We start from the raw sequence: 19,130 nt of genomic DNA on the forward strand, positions 1-19,130 counted from the left end.
GAGGCCCACCCCTCAGATTGGGTCAGTGTGTCCTGGACAACCAAAGGGCCATTCTAGGTTATCACTCTAACTTTCCAGGACATATACAAGGCAGTTCCTCAACCTGGTCCTCAGTGACAGCGAGGTCCTGAACTCCAGGCCCTGCAGTTTATGGGAAGATGAGAGGCCTGGGGATGCTTTGCCCTGGAATTCTGGATCTGTGATCCTGAGAAGGGGCTGAATGGTGCCAAGGAAATAGTCTGGGCTGCTGGGGTTTCCACCAGTCTCTCCTCCCTGAGCCCTCTGCAGGCAAGCGGCAGTGCTGAAGAAGGCAGGGTGCAGGTAGCCCCGCCAGGAGTTTCTTTGTTCATTTATTCATTCAGTGAACTTTAGCTAGGGTCTGTGATGTACCAGGCACTGGAGTCAAGGTCCATTTTCTCATTTCATCCCAGTCTCCTCTCCTGATCTTTACTGTTTATCAGACCCCTGGGCTGTTCTCAGTTTGCCCAGGCTGTGCTTGGTTGGAGGGGGCCTCGTCAGGCCCAGGTGACCATCTCTGACCCCACACCTGAAGCACCTGATCCCCATCCTGCTGCAGACTTGGGTCCCTGAGTCTGTGTGGCCAATTCTTTCCCCTTTTCAATACCAAATGCCCACCCCCTCACCTGCTGCTAGGATTGACCCAAGGGAGAGGATGTAATCAGCAGGAGAAAGGGTTGGAGATGCTTCTGGCCTGATCTCTGGCAGCCCCTCCTGCAAATTCAAAGAGAGTCAAGGCAACTCCCCTCAGCGTGGGCGGGGGTGGGGGGGGGCAACTGCCCCGAAGATTGGGTGATCTTGAGCAAGCTTGTGGCATCTCCCAGAGACAATGACAGAGAGTGAGCTACTCTGTAGCCAGCCGGAGGGGTGGGTGCAGATTGCAGTTGAGCCTTCAGAAACATCCAGGTGCGTCTTCTCCATCTCTGAAAGAGTTCATTTCCCACAGTGGATTCCCAGGAGCCTGAGGCCTTGTCATATGACCCACAGGCAAGGGAGTGGAGTGAGCTAAAGAGCAGAGATTTGAGTCACTGTGACTAGGGAAAACCATCAAGAGGCCAGAAGGAGACAGGAAGTAAGATCTCCCCTTCTCACTAACCTGTGGTGGCTCCCTGTTGAGTCTGGACTAAACCGCAGTCAAAACCCTTTGCAGTGTGGCCCTAAACCACCTCCAAGTGTCATCATCTCCCACTGCTCACTCATCATCCTCTACTTCACCTCTGGCTCATCTTCATGCCCCCTACTTCCCTCCCTCCCTCCCTCCCTCCCTCCCTCCACTGTGTTGTTTCCTGACCTGAAAAGCTCCACCATTGGATGGCACAGGAGCAGCTCTCTGCCTCTACCTTCCCTTTCGATCTGACCCGGGCCGGCACAGGGTGGAGAGCTGCATTGGACTGGTTGATGGGTTGGTGGCTTGGGGGGCAGTAGCACGTGTCTACATGTGTTGTGAGAGTTTGTCTCCACATCCAGAACTCAAGCTCCCAGACGTGGGACCAGATCTGTCTCGTCCCCAATGCATCGGCTTTGTCTAACCAGAACCCAGCATAATATACAACACGTGTAAAATACAGCTTCTAGGCACATTTTGACGATCCAAACAGTGTTTTTCTCCTATTGGTGGTCAATGCTAAAAAACATACAATTTCACATACAAATATTGATATTTGGATCCTATTGAAAAAGCAGATGAAGTGGCAAGCCCAGATGAGAGCCTGAGAGTGACAGTGATGACCTTGAGACAGCACCACCCTCCAGTCTGCCCCAGGCCCACTCGGCCTGTTCCCTCATTAACAGGACCTCTGGCCGCTCTTGCAGAAAGCTGGCTCTGCAGGCCTGGGGTGGGGGCCAGAAAGCGTTTGCTCCTCGGGTGACCATAGTCTGTGTGTGTCTCGCACATGTAGGCATTCCTGCCTCCCCCGTGGCCAAGTTAGAACATGAGCGATGCAGCACCCCTCTGGGGTCTTGAGGCTGTGGCGAGGTAAGCCTGGATTCCTCCCACTGGAGCATCAGTAGCCTGTCCCACTTTCAGTCTTTGCCCCGTCTCATGCTTCCTTCCCTGCGCTAGGAGAGTTCAGCCACCAGAAACCTGTTTTAACTGTCTCACTTGGCCAGGAGCAAAAGCCCAAGGTCCTAGGCCCGGGTCTTGCTGAAGACTCTGACTCTCTGGGCCTCCATTTACCCATGGGTCAGAGAGGGATTGGAAGCTATAAGCTTCGTCTTTGCTTTAACTTTCTAGGACCTGAGACTAAGCTGCTCTAGTTTGGGTCAGGCAGGAGAGGTGGGGGCCTAGATTCAGAAGTCGTTCAAAAATGTCAGTGCTCCCTAAACATTAAAGAAACCAATGGGTGTTGCCAAGTAGCTGGGCCAGGAGCCAGCCCTGGGCACCAGACACTCGTCATGGCCCTCCAGGGAGTGTGCCATCTTCTTGGATGAAGGTCTACAGCAGCCAGAGGTTGGAGGAGCGGCAGAGCACCATAATTGAGAGCACAGGCTCTGGACCCTGCCTGGGTTTGAATCCTGCTTAGCCGCTGTGCGACCTCGGGCAACTCACTTAACTCCTCAGGGCTCTAGTTTACTGATGTGGAAAACAAAGATAATACCTACCTCAGGGTCATCAGGGGGAGTGAGTTAAAAGCATAAAAATGGCCTAGGACCTGGTCCAGCATATGAAACTATTGTTTCTTATTTAAAGGTGCATTGGCAAGTGAGAGACTAGGCCTTGGTAACCACCTTGACTTTGCTGTAGCCTGTCTGGGGAGGCCACAGGGCCTTCGGTGCTGTCCCCACGTATGGGGAAGCAGGTGTCCAAAAGGCAGTGCTGTGTGGTGCTGAAGAACATGGAGCTCGTCCCTGCTCCAGGTGAGGTGGGGTAGAGTTTATGAGGGCTCTTCCAGTACCGTGGCCTATGGCTCTGCCTGAGGGTGGGCTGTCGGGTGGCCTGGCCCTAGTTCGGTAGGTGCTTCCTCTTCCTTCCCAGCTCTGCTGTCGAGGTGCTCTGCCTGCCCGGCTTCTGTCCCCAGGCTTTCTGCCCTGGGCAGATGGGCCTCAGGCCAGAGCCTGGACCAGCATCTCCAATAGCTTCAGTCTTCCCCAAACTCCTCCCTCTCTCCCTCCCTCCCCTACTCCCCTGATTTTATGAAGCTGTGGCAGTTAGGCCTAGACGGGCCAGTTAAAGCCCCTCCCCCATCCTATCCACCTACTCTCCCCAAACCCCACAGGAGCCTGGCCACGGCCTGGAGAGGGAACAGGTCTGGACACCCAGGTGGGCCCTGCTCTGGGAGCTGAGTAGTATTAGGGTTGGAAGGAAGCAGGGGAGCATTTTTTCAACGTCGAGTACTCCGCGCTGGGCACTGGCCATGCTTTCTCATTTGGCTCGGAGAACAGCGTTAACCCAGAGCAGGGATTTGAGCCCAGTTCTGTGAGCCCCCAAAGGTTTGTGTGTAACTGGCTGCAGACTGCCTGGATGTGAATCCTACCTCTGCCACTCACTGGCTACATGACCTTGGACAAGGCAGTTGCCCTCTGTGCCTCAGTGTCTTCTGATGTGGAATGGGAATAATAACTGCTCCTATTTCCTAGGATTGTGGGGAAGATTAAAGAACCCCTTACAGGGCTGCTGTTTCTTTTTTTTTTTTAATTGATTGACTTTTAGAGAGAGGAAGGAAGAGAGAGAAGAAACATCAACTTGTTGTTCCACTTATTTATGCATGTATTGGTTGATTCTTATATGTGTCTTGACCGGGGGGGATCAAACATGCAACCTTGGCATGTGGAAACAATGTTGTAACCAATTGAGCTACCCTGCCAGGGCCCCGCCATTTAAATATTTGTTATTACTGCTGCCAAACCCTGCTGGGATATGCAAATGAGTTGGTCTGGCCAGAGGAAGTCAGTGTGACTTCTCACTATAGCAGCTCTCCTCCCCGCGGCTTTAGCCAGTCATGGGAGAGACTGAGAATGTCCTACCTGCCTCTGGGTGTTGGGATGGCTGAGGGGCAGGGGGCAGGCAGCACAGCCTGGGGGCACCTTTCTGCCACCTCCTCCTCCTGGTCAAGACCCAGAGAGGCTGCAGAAATCCCCGCCCCAGGGCAGCTCCCCCAGTCGGTCGGGCACCCCCCACCAGAGCAGGGAGATTCTCCAAGCCTGCCAGCCCTATCCCATGTGTCTCCAGGAGGAGCAGTGGGGCCCACAGTTAACGTGATTTAGTGGTAAAAAGTACAACCTCTAGATCCTGCTGTGTGACCTCGCGCCAGTGCTTAACCTCTCTGAGCCTCAGATCCTTCATCTACAAAAAAGGTGGATGGTACTGTACCTGCCTTGTAGGGCCACAGTGAAGATTTACTGAATGAATATGTGTAAAGTGCTGTGTATGGCACTGAGTACCCACCCACTAGGGGTTTGCTCTTAATACTAGTTCTCAAAAGCTCTGAGCAGAAAGGGAATGTTAGCACACTTTAATTGGTTAAAAAAGAAATGGAGGTCTTTACTCAATTTCCATATCTAGGATTTAGGGAAGATCCTGCCCACTTTTCCCTCATTCACTCAAGTTGCCAGTGCAAGAGCAGCCAGGAAGGCCCTAACCTGGGCTCCACCCCCGGTCCTGGACGATCTGTTGATGGGCTTTCCCGCCCCCACGCCTCTGCTCCCTTGGGGTCATGGCAGGTGAGAGCTGCGGCGTGGAGGAATCTGAACCCTAGGGCTCTCAAAAGCCTCCAAGGCTTCCCTTGCCTCCCCTTCCCTCAGCCTCACTGCAAGGACAGTGGTGGGCACTGTAGGGGCAGGGGGGGGGCTGGCCTCTGAGTCCTTGAGTTGGCCGCATGCTGTCTCTCCAGGGCCCGGCACACCGGATTGGCTTAAGGAAGGGTTCGCGCAAGGCCAGAGTTTGGAGTGCAGCTCTCCGAGAGCGGGAGGCGGGTCCTCGCTGTGGCCTCCCAGGCCCTTTTTACCGCTACCCTCATCTCCTGCCCTGACGCCCACCCACCACTCTGCGACCATGCAGGCCTCCTCACTGCTCCCCAGGCACAGTCCCTGGTGCCTCCTCCAGGGGAGCTCTCCATCACAACACCTGCGTGCGCGCAGCCTTCTCAGTATGGCCTTTCCTGACCCCATCTACAATTCATTCCCCACGCTGCTGAGCATTTCCTCACCCCTCCCTGCTCCTTCTTCCCCTGCAGGACTTCTCACGGTCTGATGCCTCTTACTTGCCTTTATCACTGTCTGCCTCCAGACTCGAGTGTGAGTTCCTTGAGAGCAGGGCTGTTTGGCTCGTAAGTGTGTTCCAGATCCAAGAACACAGTGGCAAGCGCATCGCTAGGTGCTCAACAAACTCTTACTGAATGTTCTAGAGCCAGACAGTTACCTCTAAGCCATGCCTAGCTGTGTGACACTGGACACGGCCGGTCATCTTCCCTCCTCTGAGTCTGTTTCCTGAGCTGTAGGTATAGATGTAATGGGAATAAGATGGTTGTGAGATTTAAATGAGTCAATACGAGAATATAAAAAGTACTTGTATTTGGAGTGTTTCGCAGATGTTGGCTGTTATTAATACTTTAATCAGCACCGTCATTATGGCTGCTCTGCTGACAAGAAAATGGAGGCACCCACGGAGAGAGTGAGAGACTCGCCACCAGCCTCCTGGTGAGAAGTGGCAGCGACCTGGTCCTGCCCAGGAACGCCTGAATCTGGGCTCCAGGCTCCTGAGCTAGCCCACATCCCCCATTCTGTCCCTGGCTCGGGAAGGGCTCATCTCTTCAGGAAGCCTCTGCTCACCCAGCCACTCCCCCAGTGGCCACCACCTGTCCACGGATGGGCACCCAGCCACGACCCCTGGCCCAGCAGCCAGGGGTGGGCGACCACCGTGCTCTCCGCCCTCCTCTCCCGTTGATGCCCCTGAGTGCTGGGCTGCCCACCTCACCCAGCCAACAAGGCCCATGCTTCCTCCCACACCCAGCGAGGCTCCCACAGCTAGGCTGGGAGGGGTGGGGCCCAGGGCTCCCACCCACCCATGGGGCCTGGTGGGGAGGAAGGCCGAAAGAGGCCGGAGAGCCTGCTCCAGCTCTGGACCCCGGCTGCATGTGGACAGCATTCCAGGTTACGGACCCCGGAGGATGTGCCTCAGGGGAGGCACAACGTATGCCAGCCTGTGGGGGGGGGGGGGGCGGTCAAGGGGCCCCCCGGGCTGCCCCCGGTAGGGAGGACAGTGGGAAGAAGTCGTTCGAAATCTCTGTGGCTCAGTCTTGGGGAACTCCCAGCTGTACTCAGTCTCCTCACCTGGGAAATGCGGGAGCTGGGCCACCCGATCTCCAAAGTCCCGTCTGGCTCAAGTGGGTTCAGGGGCCGCTGGAAAGATACCAATGGATATATTGGCACTTATTTAACCAAACCCCTACTGATAGACACTCGGGTTGTGTCCGACCTTCCCAGCGCTGGGGGCCTGGGTTAAGATTCCGCAGCAGTTCCTCCATCCTGGGTGCCCAGCCCCCTTAGGCCTGCCCTGGCCTTGCACTTGGTGCTGGGCCTGCATAGGTGCTGTCCACGCCTGTGGTGCTGAAGACCGTGGGACTAGAGGGAGGCCTGGGTTGCAAACCAGAGACCAAGAGTAGAGAAGGACAGATGGAGCAGTCAGGGTTCAGGGCTCAGTCCCTGGCGCTGCCCCTCACTGGCTGAGTGCGGCTTTGAGCAAGTTGCTCAACCCCTCTGGGCTTCAGCGTTCTCATCTGTGAAATGGGTTTGCTGCGAAGATGGAATGGCAGCCGCCATGTGAAGTGTTGGCATGTTGAGAAAATGGGGGATAATTTTTACTCTGTTATTTTAGAGACAGTAAAGCATAGTGGTTAAGCTTTTGGACACTGGAGTGATAATGCCTGGATTTGAACCCTGGCTCTGTTACTTACTGACAGTCTTGATCTTGTGCCTGAGTTTCCTCATCTATAAATTAGGACGACAGCCCCTGTGTTGGGATGTTGCAGGATTAGATGGGTCAGTTTATGCGAAGCAGTTGGCACATGGCAGGCTTCCCTGAGTGCTGGCTGTTTTTATGCCTTTCCTCTCCAGGGTCACTCTCATCACAGCGCCTCCAGCCTCTGTGCGCGGTGACCGGTGCCTGTGCAGCTGCCCCCGTCCCTGCCGCACTGGGGCTGAGGCAGGTGGGGGACAGCAGCACCTCACCCTGCAGACACACTGGCCTGCAGCCCAGTCCTTCCACCAGCTTTCTATGTGGTTTCGAGCAAATCACAGTTCCCTTCTGGCCACCAGCCTCCACATCTGTAAAGTGGGGCTAATGATGCCTCAGGAAGGCTCCTGGGAGGATAGGTCTGTGCCTGTAGGATCGCACACAGGAAGGCCAAGATATAAAAAGTTACAACTTCCCTCACACTTAAAGAATTATTCACCCGGCATTTGTCACGCCCTGAGTGTTTGAAATAGCAGGATGATTAAGGCATAGGGCTTACTTTCAAGGAGCTCCTGGGTTTCTTGCTGAATTGTCAGTCTGCTTCAGGGTGCATTCAGCTGTCACCCCCTTCAGGAGGCCACCCTGGCCCCCACTGCCAGTGCCCTCCTTGGACATGTCGGAGCACTGACCAGTGCCTTCCCGGCCTCATGGTTATCTGAGTCCTTACACTGTCTGCCTTCCTGACCTGTAAGGTTACACCCTGCACCTGATCCATCACTCTGACCTGCTCGCCTCGTGTCAGCGCCCAGCACAGGGCTCCAGTGGCTACGTGCTCCCCTGCGATCGCCAGGTTGCAGGTTACATAAACTCAACTCAAACTGGTTTACTCGGGAAGGGAAATGTTTTGATTCGTGAGAAAAACATTCAGGAGTGTAATTGGCTTTAGGCATGCCTGATCTAGATGTTCGGAGCCACAGCGACCTGGGGGATGGATGGGATGGATCCACTGGCTGGCCAGGCCGGGGCCAGGCCGGCCCCTAAAGCCAGGGTGCAGACAGCCCCACTGAACATATGGGCTGAGAGAGACCACTCCCTGAAGAAAGGGAAACTGGTGATGAGCAGGGGAAAACATCGTGGTTCCAGGCAAGAAACCATTGAAAATGCATGAACTAGGCAAGAATCAGGTCCGATCTGCTCTTCAGAAGATGTATCCGATCACATGTGTAGGAGAGGGGGTTGGAGGGAAGGAACCTGGAGGCAGGCAAGGGGAGAACGTGGGGTTCTGGGGAGCTGATTCAGCCATGCAGGTTAAGGGAACGAAGCTTCAGCCCCTGGCTTTACAGAGAAGCAAAGTAAGCAGGTGAGAGAGGGGCTCCCTGTCCCCACTCTGTACCTGAAATTCCACCTGGTAGCTGGTTTTTCACAGGGGCTTATAATAATGTTGATGCAAGCCAGTGACCCACCCAGGAACAATCATCCACTCAGTGGCCCCTTCCCAGGGGAAGGCTTTGTCAAGGATGCCCTTTTGGGCTTGCCTGCGCTCAGGGGCCGCGTGGGGAGAGAGCCTGGGAACCCAGAGTGAGAGTCAGGAAGGTCTGACCAACATGACTTAGTCTGACTTTGCCCCCTGCTGATTTCCAGACAGTTGGGTGCCCACTGTCTGCCTGTCTGCACCCCCACTTCCTCCCGGCTGCAGCTGTGGGCCATATCTCATTTTAAGGGCTATCTGCCTGGATGTGCCTTCGGGACCCTCAGAGGACACAGTGCATGCGATCTGAAGCTGGTGGCCTGAGGTCAAATCCCAGCTGTGCTAAATATTAGCTCTTGGCAAGTTTCTTAGCCCATGTGTTCCTCAATATCCCTTTCTGTTAAATGGGGATAATAATGGGAGCTAGCGCCTACCTCCTAGACTTGTGATTGGTAAATGATTTAATCCACAGTGTTAGCACAGCAGTTGACATTAGTGAATGCTCCATAAATATTAGTATTGTTCTCCCACAGACAGGATAAGGACAGGCCCCTTCTGTGTACAGGCTGGTCGCCCTCCACCTACTCCTGTAACTGGATTCTTATCACTCGGTTGCCAGAGTTATCAGCATCCGGATTACCTTCTCTGGCCACACTCCAGGCAGTCTGACACACTGAGGTTCAAATCTTACTGTTTCACTTACTTGCTATATAACTCTTGAATTAGGGTAATGCTAGCTCCTATAACAAACAAGCCCCTATACCTCAGCAGCCTAACACAATAGAAGTTTCCCTCTGGCTCAGATCAAATGCAGAGTGGGTGATCCCCCCACATCCAGGGACACAGGCTCCTCCTGTCTTGTAGCTCCACCACCTTTTAGGGCCCGGGAGTCCTCTGCATCGAGTCAGCATACCGGAGAGGAAACAGAGAAACTCGACCCATTCTTAAAAGCCCCAGCCTAGCAGTGACACATCATTTTTGTTCTCATCCCACTGGGGAAACCAGGCGTGGGGCCACACCTGGCACAAGGGAGGCGAGACGTGTGGTGCGGACGGCCGCCCTCCCGCTGCATGGTATGGGCGGCCAGACGGGGGTTGGCGGGCAGTGGGCCTTCGCCACAAGCACAGTGAATCGCCGATGCTTGGGCTCTGCTCTCCCTCCGCAGAACAGAAAGCGTCACTCACTTGTGGCCGTGGCTGCACAGCTGTCTGCGTTCATTAAAGTCATTGGATTGTGCACTGTGGGGGAATTCTGTGGTATGTAAGTTGTTCCTCAAGCTGTCTCAAAGAAATAGGACGTGTGTTGCCCTCCCCTGGCAGGACGCTTGTGAGGCCTCAGTGAAGTTCTGCCAAGCCGGCACCGTATGTGCATAGCCAGCAGGGGCTTCAAGCCAGGCCTGAGTTGGGAGATGCATTGGGTGTAGTCTTCATAGGGCACCCACCTCGAGCCACCTGCCAGCAGGAATGGTAGGTGGTGGTTCGCTCTTGCTTCTGGCCTGAGAAGCCCTAGCCCCACCTCTGTGGCCCTCCCGGCGTGTGCAGGAGCATCCAGCCCACAGGGCCAGGGCCTCTGTGGTCGGAGCCATGGAGAGTGGGTGACACCCTCCTGCCTTCAGCAACACTGATGGGGAACTGAGGGCCTCCCTGGGGGCCAGTGAGGACATACACTTGAGGTGCAAGTCACACGGGGCACCCCGGGGCAGCACCATCAGCTCGAGAGCAGATAGATGCCGAGCCAACTGTCCTGGGTCTGCCAGGAGCCTCAGTGCCTGGTGCTGGCACGTCCACAGCCACTCCTTAGAGCACAGGCAGTGACAGTGATGCGGGCGAAGCACTGTCACATCAGGTTCCCCACTGATGCCAGACAAATGCCTTCAACCTGAGTAACCTCCCTGAGTGGTTACTCAGGAGGTAGCTGTGTTTCGCTCACTCTGGTCTCGAGTCCCTGCCTAAAGGAAGGAGCTGGTCCTTCCGAGTGGACTGTTGTGAGGATTGAGTTCATCCGTGTGAAGCACCGGGCTGGTGCCCGGCACCCGTCACCTCTCAGCAGGGGCCGACCCGGCGCAGGCGCTGCCTTGGTGGAGGCTCTGCCCCCAGCGGGCCTCCATTTCCCCGCTCGGACACCGAGGGGTCTGGAGAGGCTCCAGCGTGCCGCCTCGGGAGCCACCCCTGCACTAGCAGCACGACCTTGGTCCAGTTGCTCGGTCTCTGTGCCTCGTTCCCCTCACCCCTAAAGTGGGGGCAGTAACAATGCCCTCCTCACGGCATCGTGAGGGCACATGAGTTCGCCCTCAGAACCAGACCTGGCGTGTAAGTGCAGTTTACATGGTAGTTTCTGCTGTTTTGCCATTATTATTATTATTTCCTTTGTCACACGGATGCGGCAGCTACGGCCCAGAGGAGTGAGGTGACTTGCTCAAGGTCACCCAGCTGAAAAGTGGTGCATGCCAGGATCAAGGCCAAGCCTGCTGAGCCCCAAGGCCTGTGCAGTCTCCATCGCTCCCTGCTGCGCCTCTTAAGTCACATGCGTAGGAACTGGGTCACAGGCGGCGTGTACCTGGGGGGATGGCACAGTAGCAGGGACGGTGTGTGGGCTCATTCCTTGTCTCCCGCTGACACCTCACAGAGAACAGACCCGGGGGAGAGGGGAGTGAGGAAGGAGGTGGGGGGGCAATAGCAACAACCCCAAAACTGGATCCTAGGGACTGAGGCGATGATAAAAAGAGTTGAATCTGATGTAGCCTCAGCCCCTGGGGCGCTTGTGGCCTATTGACGGGGACGGGCAGGGGACAGCTGAGACCACCCCAACATACTCAACAGGGACCCTGCAGGAGGTGAACCTGTCTGAATCCTGGGGCCTGAGCAGACAGGAATTGGCACCTGGGGCTGCCAGGAAGGCTTCTTGAAGGAGTGGGACCTGAGGACGATGAGCCCCAAAAGCTGGGGTGTGGGGTGGTGGGGGCAGACAGCAGGAACAGTGGGGGAGACTGCAGGGGGCATTAGAGCTATAGCGGGGCGGTGCAGGGCAGTGTCAGGGCACGGGCTGAGCCTGGGGCAAGGGGGCCCATGTGGGGGCCAAAACCCACCCCTCTGTGGCTGTGCCCCTGACAGCCTGGTGCCCACAGGGCAGCTCTGAGGCCGAAGCAGCAGGGAGGAGGCAGGCACCAAGAGGTCCTGAGGGAGGGAGGAAAGGGCTTCTTCCTTCTAGCAACCTGCAGCTGCCAGTCAGGTGCCCAAGAAATGTGGAATCTGCCCAAAGTGGGAGCATTGCACACGTGTGTGCACATGCCTGCACACCCGTGGGCTACCCACCTTGCAGCCCTGGGGCGTCCACACACCAGGAGAAGTAGGTCAGCAGAGTTGCCCAGGGTCTCTCCCTGGTGGACAAAGGCAAAGAGGCCGTGTGCTCGTCAGCACCCTGGAGAGAGCCCCAGACTCCATGGGAAGGTTCGCTGCTGTATCAAGGCCATCGCCTCAGTCCTCACTGGGGGTCCTCTCCACCCAGGCAGTGTGTGGGTATTTGATGGGAGTTGGAAGGGCTGGCCCCTTCCAGCCCTGCAACCAGGGAAGACTATGGTGGGGAGAGACCCCACTTGAGCCCAGTCGTTGGTTGCAGCCAGAAGGGCCCAGTGCTATCCAGCCTGGCACTGGGACTGCAGAGACTTGGTGACGGTGCCATGGCAGAGTTAGTGTGAGCACAGTGACAGTGGTAGAGGGAGGGGACACAGGACTGGGTGTCCATGGGCCTGCCACCATCCCCCCTTCTGAGGATCTGTGAAATGGGCTACAGATGCTCTGAGGGCATTCATGTGGCATCTCTGATGGACTTCTGGCATATGTTCAGGCTGAACAAGCTAGGAGAGGAAAAGCAGTAGGCAGGGGAAGCTTCTAGCAGAACAGGCTTATTCATGAATGGAGGGGAGGGGGCTGAATGGGGGAGAAGGATCCAGAGGAAGCAGAAGGGGCGGGAGCCAGAGCCGAGGCTGGAGGAGGGCTGTGCGCTCCCCAGCCAGCCGGGAAAACACACAGATGGAGCTTCTCCGTTCGGGGCTAGGTGGGAGGCCAGGAAGTTCCCTCCTGATGTTCCTCCGCTCCCTGCGAAGTGGGAGGCTGGGTCGTGCAGAGAGGGAAGGGGAAAGCAGAGGAGGAGAGGAGGGTTTGGATCGGGAAGGGGAGCAGCTGGGCCAGGGTGAAGATGCTGGCCTCACGGGGAACTCACCCCTTCTCCAGCCTCTGGCCGTGCTCAGAACACGCGCACACCCAACCCAGGGAAAGCACACACTCTGGGGCAGGCACCAAGCACTTCTCACCTGTGGCCTCACTGAACCCTCCCAGCAGCCCAGAGGGAGAAGGTACCGGTATCCTTCTTATAGATGAGAAACGGAGGCACAGAGGGATGAAATAGCTTGCCCAAGGCCAAGCAGCTAGAAATGACAGAGCAGAGATTCAAACCCAAGTTGTCTGGCTCCAAGCCTGTGCTTTCTCTCAGCCACGGGGAGGTCTGGCAAGGGGTGGCTGCTGAGAGTGTTGGTGATACCCCTGGGGCCGGAGGTAGAGGACAGAGGTGAGCAGAAGTGGCTCTCAGGAGGCAGGATCCGGGGCTCAGCTTCTAGGGGACCCAGTGCCAGCCTCTCCCACTGGTGTGTGCACTGGCACACGTGTGCACACACACTCCTGAGGGCTCAGGCCCCCCGGTCTGACCCTCTCCCCCTTACACAAGAAATGCAGGCCCCAGAAAGGCATGCATGGCTGCCAAGGCCTGGGCTTTCCCCACTGCAGCTCTGCACCCCCACCCAGCACCATCTGTACACAAACGCAGTACCTCTGGGGGGTGGGTGCATCCAGCTTGTGTGGACTCTGCAGGAGTCAGTCAGGCCTTGAATGGGGAGGGTGAGGGGGGCGGCTGTCTGTGGAACAAGTGCTCTGCGCTCCCACCTGGGGGCCGGGGCAGGGGCTGTGTGTGCCTACACGGGGCGGGGCGGGGGGGGGGTTGCTGTCATCTGCGGCCAGGGAGGGGTTGTAACGCTGTGGAGGGTGTGTGACCACATCTGCACCCTCCTGCCCGAGTTTTCTGAGACTCTGTAACTGAAGCTTTTGATACTGTGACCTCACCTTCCTCACTCCCAGCCTTATTTTCTCTATAGCTTGTATCACCTTTTCTCATAACATAAAAATCACCTGTTCGCCGCCGTGTTTATATCCATCTCCTCCTAGGGTGTAAGTCCCACGAGGCAAGGTTCTTACCCGTTTGTTCAGGGTGGTGTCCCCAGGGCCTTGAACGACACGGGGCTGACAGCAGGTGCCGGTCAGCACTGTGGATGGGACCGCTGGTGTGAACTCAGTCCGGGGCTTGTCTCTGTGTCAGTATCACCTCTGACACTTGACAGCATGAGACAGACAGGCTGGCAGGGCCCAAGTCAGGCCGGGGGCAGCAGCTGTCTCGAGGATACTGGCTCAAGCCCAATCCTGAAGCCCTGGAGGAGGGTAATGCGGCGAGGATGCTGTCGCCCCCTTGTGGCCGTCTTGGGCCTGGCATCTGCCCTCAGCCGCAGGGATCCTGGTTACTGGGGAGGAAGAGTGGGTGCAGGAGGGGACCCTAGCCTGAAGTCACACGCCGTGCCACACCCCCTCACTACAGGGAGAAGATGAGCGTGGGCTGCCCGGAGCCCGACCCGCCCCGCTCCCTGCCCTGCTGTGGGCCGGGGACGGCCCCTGGACTGGGCGCCGGCGTGCCGCTCCTCACTGAAGACATGCAGGCGCTGACCCTCCGCACGCTGGCTGCTAGTGATGTCACCAAGCACTACGAACTGGTCCGGGAGCTGGGTAAAGGCACCTATGGGAAGGTTGACCTGGTGGCATACAAGGGCACAGGTGAGTACCTGCAGGGTGGCTGGTTTTAAGGCTTGAGTAGAGAGTTAGCTGGGGCTCTCGGGTGCTCTCTGCCGGGGCCAGGAGGCAGAGTCAGTGGTCCAGGTGAAGAGGATGCAGCCTGAGCAGCCCAGGGAGGGGGAGACCAGACAGATGGAACAAAGGAGGAATCTGGGGGCACAGTGCCCAGGCTTGGATGCTTTGGGGACGCCCACGTTACCTTTGGGGCACCCAAGGGGGTGCACCAAGGACGTTTGAAGGTCAGGCAGAGGTTAAGGTTGAGGCTGGTTGTGCTGTTTGGAGAATCACCAGCATGTCAGTGATAGCCTACCAGGGCCACGGACAGAGCTGTGGGTCCTCCAGAACAGGGCACCACCTTTAATGGAGGGTGGGGGTGACCCTGTGAGAACAGTGTGTCCATCTCCATTTCTCAGGGGAGGATGCTGAGACCCAGAGAGAGTCAGTCACTTGGCCATGGTCACCCAGAGGGTTTGAGCTAGGATGAGACCCCAGTCATCAGCTCCAGAGCCTTCTCACTTAACCATGGAGCTTGATGTCTTCCCCCTACTGTAGGCCCACAGCAGTGCCCACTCGGTCAGTCAGAGATGGGGTCTGCATGAGCTCCCACATCTGCACATGCCTGGGGCAGGCGGCTCTGGCCCGACGGAAGGCAACAGGAAGAGCACTGGACATGGGGTCACCTGAGCTTTGCCACTTGCTTGCTGTGTGACCTTAGGCAAGTGACTTAACCTCACTGTGCCTAAGTTTCCTCCTCTGTAAAACAGGATAGCCTTAGTGTCCAGCTCATAGGGTCATTATGAGGAGTGAGTTGTGAGTGAATTTCTGAAGGCAAGGCCTGTGGTTGTAAGCACTCTGTGGACACAGGTGCGTGTCACACTGCCGAGGCCCCGGGTAGGTACAGGTGCCTGCCCAAGCAGAGTCAGGGATATGTGCCGTGCAGGCCCTCGCCTCTTGGTGTCTAATCCCTTCTTATTCATTCACCTATTTAACAAACATTTGTTGAGCACCTGCTGTGCACCAGACTCACAGGCATGGGAGAGGCAGCTATGAGGGAGACAGAGAGCCCTGTGCTCAGGAAGCCGAGCCACGGCTGAGAGAGGCAGGCAGGTGAATACGCATAGCATGCCAGGGAGAAAGTGGAACTGGAGGGGAGGCAGCAGGCCCTCCTCCTTGAGGGTCGCAGGCTGAGTCCTGACGTACTGCATGTCCTTCGCCGAGGGCTTTCCTCTCACTGGGTCATGCCCACTGGGGCCCCTGGCATGCCTTGTGCCTCATGCCTGACCGGCACAGGTATGTGTCAGGTGCAGAAGGGCAGGGAGAGGGGACCTTCACCACTGTTGTCCTGCCAGGCACGAAAATGGCACTGAAATTCGTGAACAAGAGCAAAACCAAGCTGAAGAACTTCCTGCGGGAGGTGAGCATCACCAACAGCCTCTCCTCCAGCCCCTTCATTATCAAGGTCTTCGACGTGGTGTTTGAGACCGAGGACTGCTACGTCTTCGCCCAGGAGTACGCGCCCGCCGGGGACCTGTTTGACATCATCCCTCCTCAGGTACTGGGGCGGCAGCGGACAGAGGGGAGACGGGCTTCCAGGGCCCAGAGAGTGAGAGCTGAGGTGAAGGTTTAATCCATGAGCATTTATTGAGTCACTGGAGGACTGGGGATTCACAGTAAACAGGACAGAGGTCCTGCTCTGGTCCTGGTGGGGGACACAGACAGGTGGCAACAAGCCAGACAACAGACTAAGATGAGCACAGGAGGGAAGCGGCCAGAATGATGGATGAAGTCCAACAGTCACCTCCACTGGCTGCAGCTGCAAAGGACCAGGTGGGGACCCTGAAAGGGAGGCAGAAGGGCCGCAGTCTTCTCAGGGAAGGTGCCCTGGAGCAGGGAGAGAGCTGGGAGGGTCCCAGGCACCCGGCTCTGCAGCTGGCCGGCGCCAGGTTTGAATATGCTCTGGCACCTGCTGAGTAAGTGACAAAGCCTCTCAGAGCCTCAGTGTCTGTACAAGAGAAATGGGCATAATAGGGAACCTCTGTGAGGAGTTGCTGAGACAGTGCAGGATAGGGCACTTAACACAGCACCTGCCCCATGGCGGGTGCTCAGTACGTCACTGCAGTTACTGGGGAAAAGGAGCCAGACCGCTGGAGATGCCCCAGTGGTGAGGGAGGGTAGCCGGTGCTGTTAGTGGCATGGACACCGGAGAGGCCAGGCTCTGGCTGGAGGTGGGACAACTGGCAGAGGGTAGGGGGAGGGTGGAGGGAGGATGACTGAGTTGGGGGAGGGGCGGACGGGCGGCCCTGAGCATGCCCCCTTCTCTGGCTCCAGGTGGGGCTCCCTGAGGACACAGTGAAGCGCTGTGTGCAGCAGCTGGGCCTGGCACTGGATTTCATGCACGGGCGGCAGCTGGTGCACCGCGACATCAAACCTGAGAATGTGCTGCTGTTCGACCGTGAGTGCCGCCGCGTGAAGCTGGCGGACTTCGGCATGACACGCCGTGTGGGCTGCCGCGTGAAACGGGTCAGCGGCACCATCCCGTACACAGCGCCTGAGGTGTGCCAGGCGGGCCGCGCCGACGGCCTGGCCGTGGACACCGGCGTGGACGTGTGGGCCTTCGGCGTGCTCATTTTCTGCGTGCTCACCGGCAACTTCCCGTGGGAGGCGGCCTCAGGAGCCGATGCCTTCTTTGAGGAGTTCGTGCGCTGGCAGCGTGGCCGCCTGCCCGGGCTGCCGTCCCAGTGGCGCCGTTTCACAGAGCCTGCCCTGCGCATGTTCCAGCGGCTGCTGGCGCTGGAGCCAGAGCGGCGCGGCCCGGCCAAGGAGGTCTTCCGCTTCCTCAAACACGAGCTCACCTCCGAGCTGCGGCGCAGGCCCTCGCACCGCGCGCGCAAGCCCGCGGGGGACCGCCCGCCGCCAGCAGGGCCACTGCGTCTGGAGGCGCCAGGGCCGCTCAAGCGCACGGTGCTGACAGAGAGTGGCAGCGGCTCCCGACCCTCTCCCCCCGCCGTTGGGCCAGTGCCCGTGCCTGAGGCTGGCCTGGCCCCCCCAGGGCCCCCAGGCAGGACCGATGGCCGCCCAGACAAGAGCAAAGGGCAGGTGGTGCTGGCCACGGCCATTGAGATCTGCGTCTGAGCCGTCCTGCCGCCCTCACGCAGGGGACTGAGGGTTGGTTGCTGCGCACGCAGTGGGGCTGGGTGCTGGAGCCACCCTGGGCCCGTACCAAGCTGGTGGAGGAGGCAGCGGCAACATGGACCAGCCCCGCGGGAGTGGTGGTAGATTAGGCAGGAAGGCAGCCCGGGCACCCATCCGTCCAAGGGGCTGGGGAGATAACCACCAAAAGGCCTCTGGCCTGGCCTGTGGGGCAGGGGCGTGGCCCACAGGAGCCAAGCCCCACAAACCTGAGGATTCAGAGGCCCCCCTGACACCAGGAGCACAGAGCTTGCTGGCGGACTCCCAGCAGCTCCCTGAACCCTGGAACCCTGACTACTTGCTCCTGGCCCTGTGCACCTCCTGGCAGATGATCCCGCAGCCCCACCCTAGGTTCTGCCCTCCTGCCCCCCACCCTCCCATCCTGGACACAGACAGGGACTGAAGTGTTGGAGCAGAGAAGAGGCTTAGGGACCCTGGGCACTGGCCAGAAAGAGGATGGTGAGCTGAGGGCAATGTTGCCCAGCTGCCTCCTGCTGCTTCCCTGGGAACCTGGAGGGGAGAGGCTAAGACCCCTGCAAAATGTAGCAAATGTCTGGATGTTTCAAAGTGTGTGTGTGTGTGTGTGTGTGTGCGCACACACGTGCGCGCGAGTGCAAGCACAGGCCCTGGGAATCCAGTGACACCCCCCAACCCATCCTGCTGATGAGAATGCTGAGCCCACGTGGAGGGCAGCTTGCCTTGGCCCACACATCCACTGAAGATGACGCTCTGGGAGTCCTCCCCTCCTCCCCGGGGACTGAAGGGCTCCCAGAGCAGGGGAGTGAGTGCAGAGCCCGGGGGCACCCAACTCCCCAGCTGGCCGCACCTTCCCCAGGCCCAGGGAACTGCGCAGATCCTCCGACGTCCTCGCTGCCCGGCCCAGACAGCGCCCTGGCGTTTGGCAGGCTGTGAAGTGATTTGTGCCAGAAATTTCCCCTGGGTTTCTGCTGGGGTCAAAGCTGTCGGTCTCAGGCTGACCCTGTCCCCACATCTCACACATTTCTGGCCCTGGCGTGCAACACTGTGGGTATGAGAATGGGGCTGCCGAGGAAGTGTGAGGGCAGTGAGCGTGTGATGGGTGTGTGTGAGCGCACAGAGTGCGAGTGTGTGTGTGTGTAGCCGAGTGTGTTGAGTGACTGCATCCAGACGCCTCAGTAACTCTGCCTCGCCCCCGGAGTCTCACCTGACAGCTGCCAGAGGGCATCCAGGCCTGCTTTTCACCACACCCCTCAGGGAACCCGGCCAGGAGGCACCTGCAGGTTGGTTCAGGCCCCTCGGCAGAAAAACAAAGGGGAGGGGCCCAGCCTCACCCCAGGCTCCCTCACGCGCCCTGCCCTCTCTGAGGAGGAACAGGACCCCGCAATAACCTCAACATGGGTGAGACTGCTCCCTCCGCCTGGCAGGGCGCCGTCGGCCATCCCAGGCCCCACCTGCCAGGGTCCCTCCTGGGGCTCTAGGCCATTTGAGGGGCTCCTGGAAGGGCCAGGCTGAGTACAGGAGCCCCGACCACCCTCTGGCCTGAGCCTCCACCTCTCTATTCACCCTTCATTCCTACCATGCAAAAGGGCTATAGGTCCCCCTGCCCTGCCTGGGTCCAGTTTACAAACAGGTTGCCCCAGGGCCTGGCCCCCTCCTCGGCGTGCCGCCCCTCTCAAGACCCACCTCTCCAGCGGGCACT

The 19,130-nt window shown here is 58.1% G+C and overlaps 1 protein-coding gene across 2 annotated transcripts in view; it reads left to right on the forward strand.

Moving 5' to 3' along the window:
* The window catches only part of SBK1 (SH3 domain binding kinase 1), a 49,274-nt gene extending 30,724 nt beyond the window's left edge, over positions 1-18,550 (forward strand). For both annotated transcript variants that reach the window (XM_028524132.2, XM_028524125.2), the window contains exons 2-4: positions 14,013-14,245; positions 15,613-15,815; positions 16,592-18,550. In XM_028524132.2, coding sequence (XP_028379933.1) covers positions 14,020-14,245; positions 15,613-15,815; positions 16,592-17,395 — 1,233 coding nt within the window. In that variant the 5' untranslated portion in view covers positions 14,013-14,019 and the 3' untranslated portion in view covers positions 17,396-18,550. The remainder of the gene's footprint in view (positions 1-14,012; positions 14,246-15,612; positions 15,816-16,591) is intronic.
* Positions 18,551-19,130: the final 580 nt, after the last annotated feature.

The sequence above is a fragment of the Phyllostomus discolor genome, chromosome 3 (assembly GCF_004126475.2).
Source record: "Phyllostomus discolor isolate MPI-MPIP mPhyDis1 chromosome 3, mPhyDis1.pri.v3, whole genome shotgun sequence".
Lineage (NCBI taxonomy): Eukaryota > Metazoa > Chordata > Mammalia > Chiroptera > Phyllostomidae > Phyllostomus > Phyllostomus discolor.